Raw genomic sequence first — 223 nt, 5'->3', positions numbered from 1 at the left:
CTGCGACTACGAATCAAACGGCACGGCGTCACCTCTGGCGCAGCCACCACTTCTCCTGTGCTGCCGCAGCGGCTGCTGCTGCTGCTGCTGCTGCTGCTGCTGCTGCTACTGCTGCTGCTGCTGCTGCTGCTGCTGACTTTGCGGCTCCCCACCACCCCAGGGACTCCTCCTGGAGCCCTTACACCATCTGGCCACTCTGCTGCATCTACTAAACCTGCTGCTG

At 63.2% G+C, this 223-nt stretch overlaps 1 protein-coding gene across 1 annotated transcript in view; it reads right to left on the bottom strand.

Annotated features, from left to right (window-relative positions):
- Window positions 1–223, bottom strand: part of EMH_0018820 (ABC transporter, putative) — a gene marked incomplete at both ends in the record, with an annotated part of 6,288 nt that overhangs the window by 4,568 nt on the left and 1,497 nt on the right. Inside the window, 1 exon segment of the mRNA XM_013501226.1 lies at window positions 3–6. Coding sequence (XP_013356680.1) covers window positions 3–6 — 4 coding nt within the window.

The sequence above is a fragment of the Eimeria mitis genome, genomic scaffold, assembly GCF_000499745.2.
Source record: "Eimeria mitis Houghton genomic scaffold, Emh_scaff653, whole genome shotgun sequence".
NCBI lineage: Eukaryota > Apicomplexa > Conoidasida > Eucoccidiorida > Eimeriidae > Eimeria > Eimeria mitis.
Note: the sequence above shows the minus strand (reverse complement) of the source record. Positions and strands in the feature narration are given on the sequence as shown.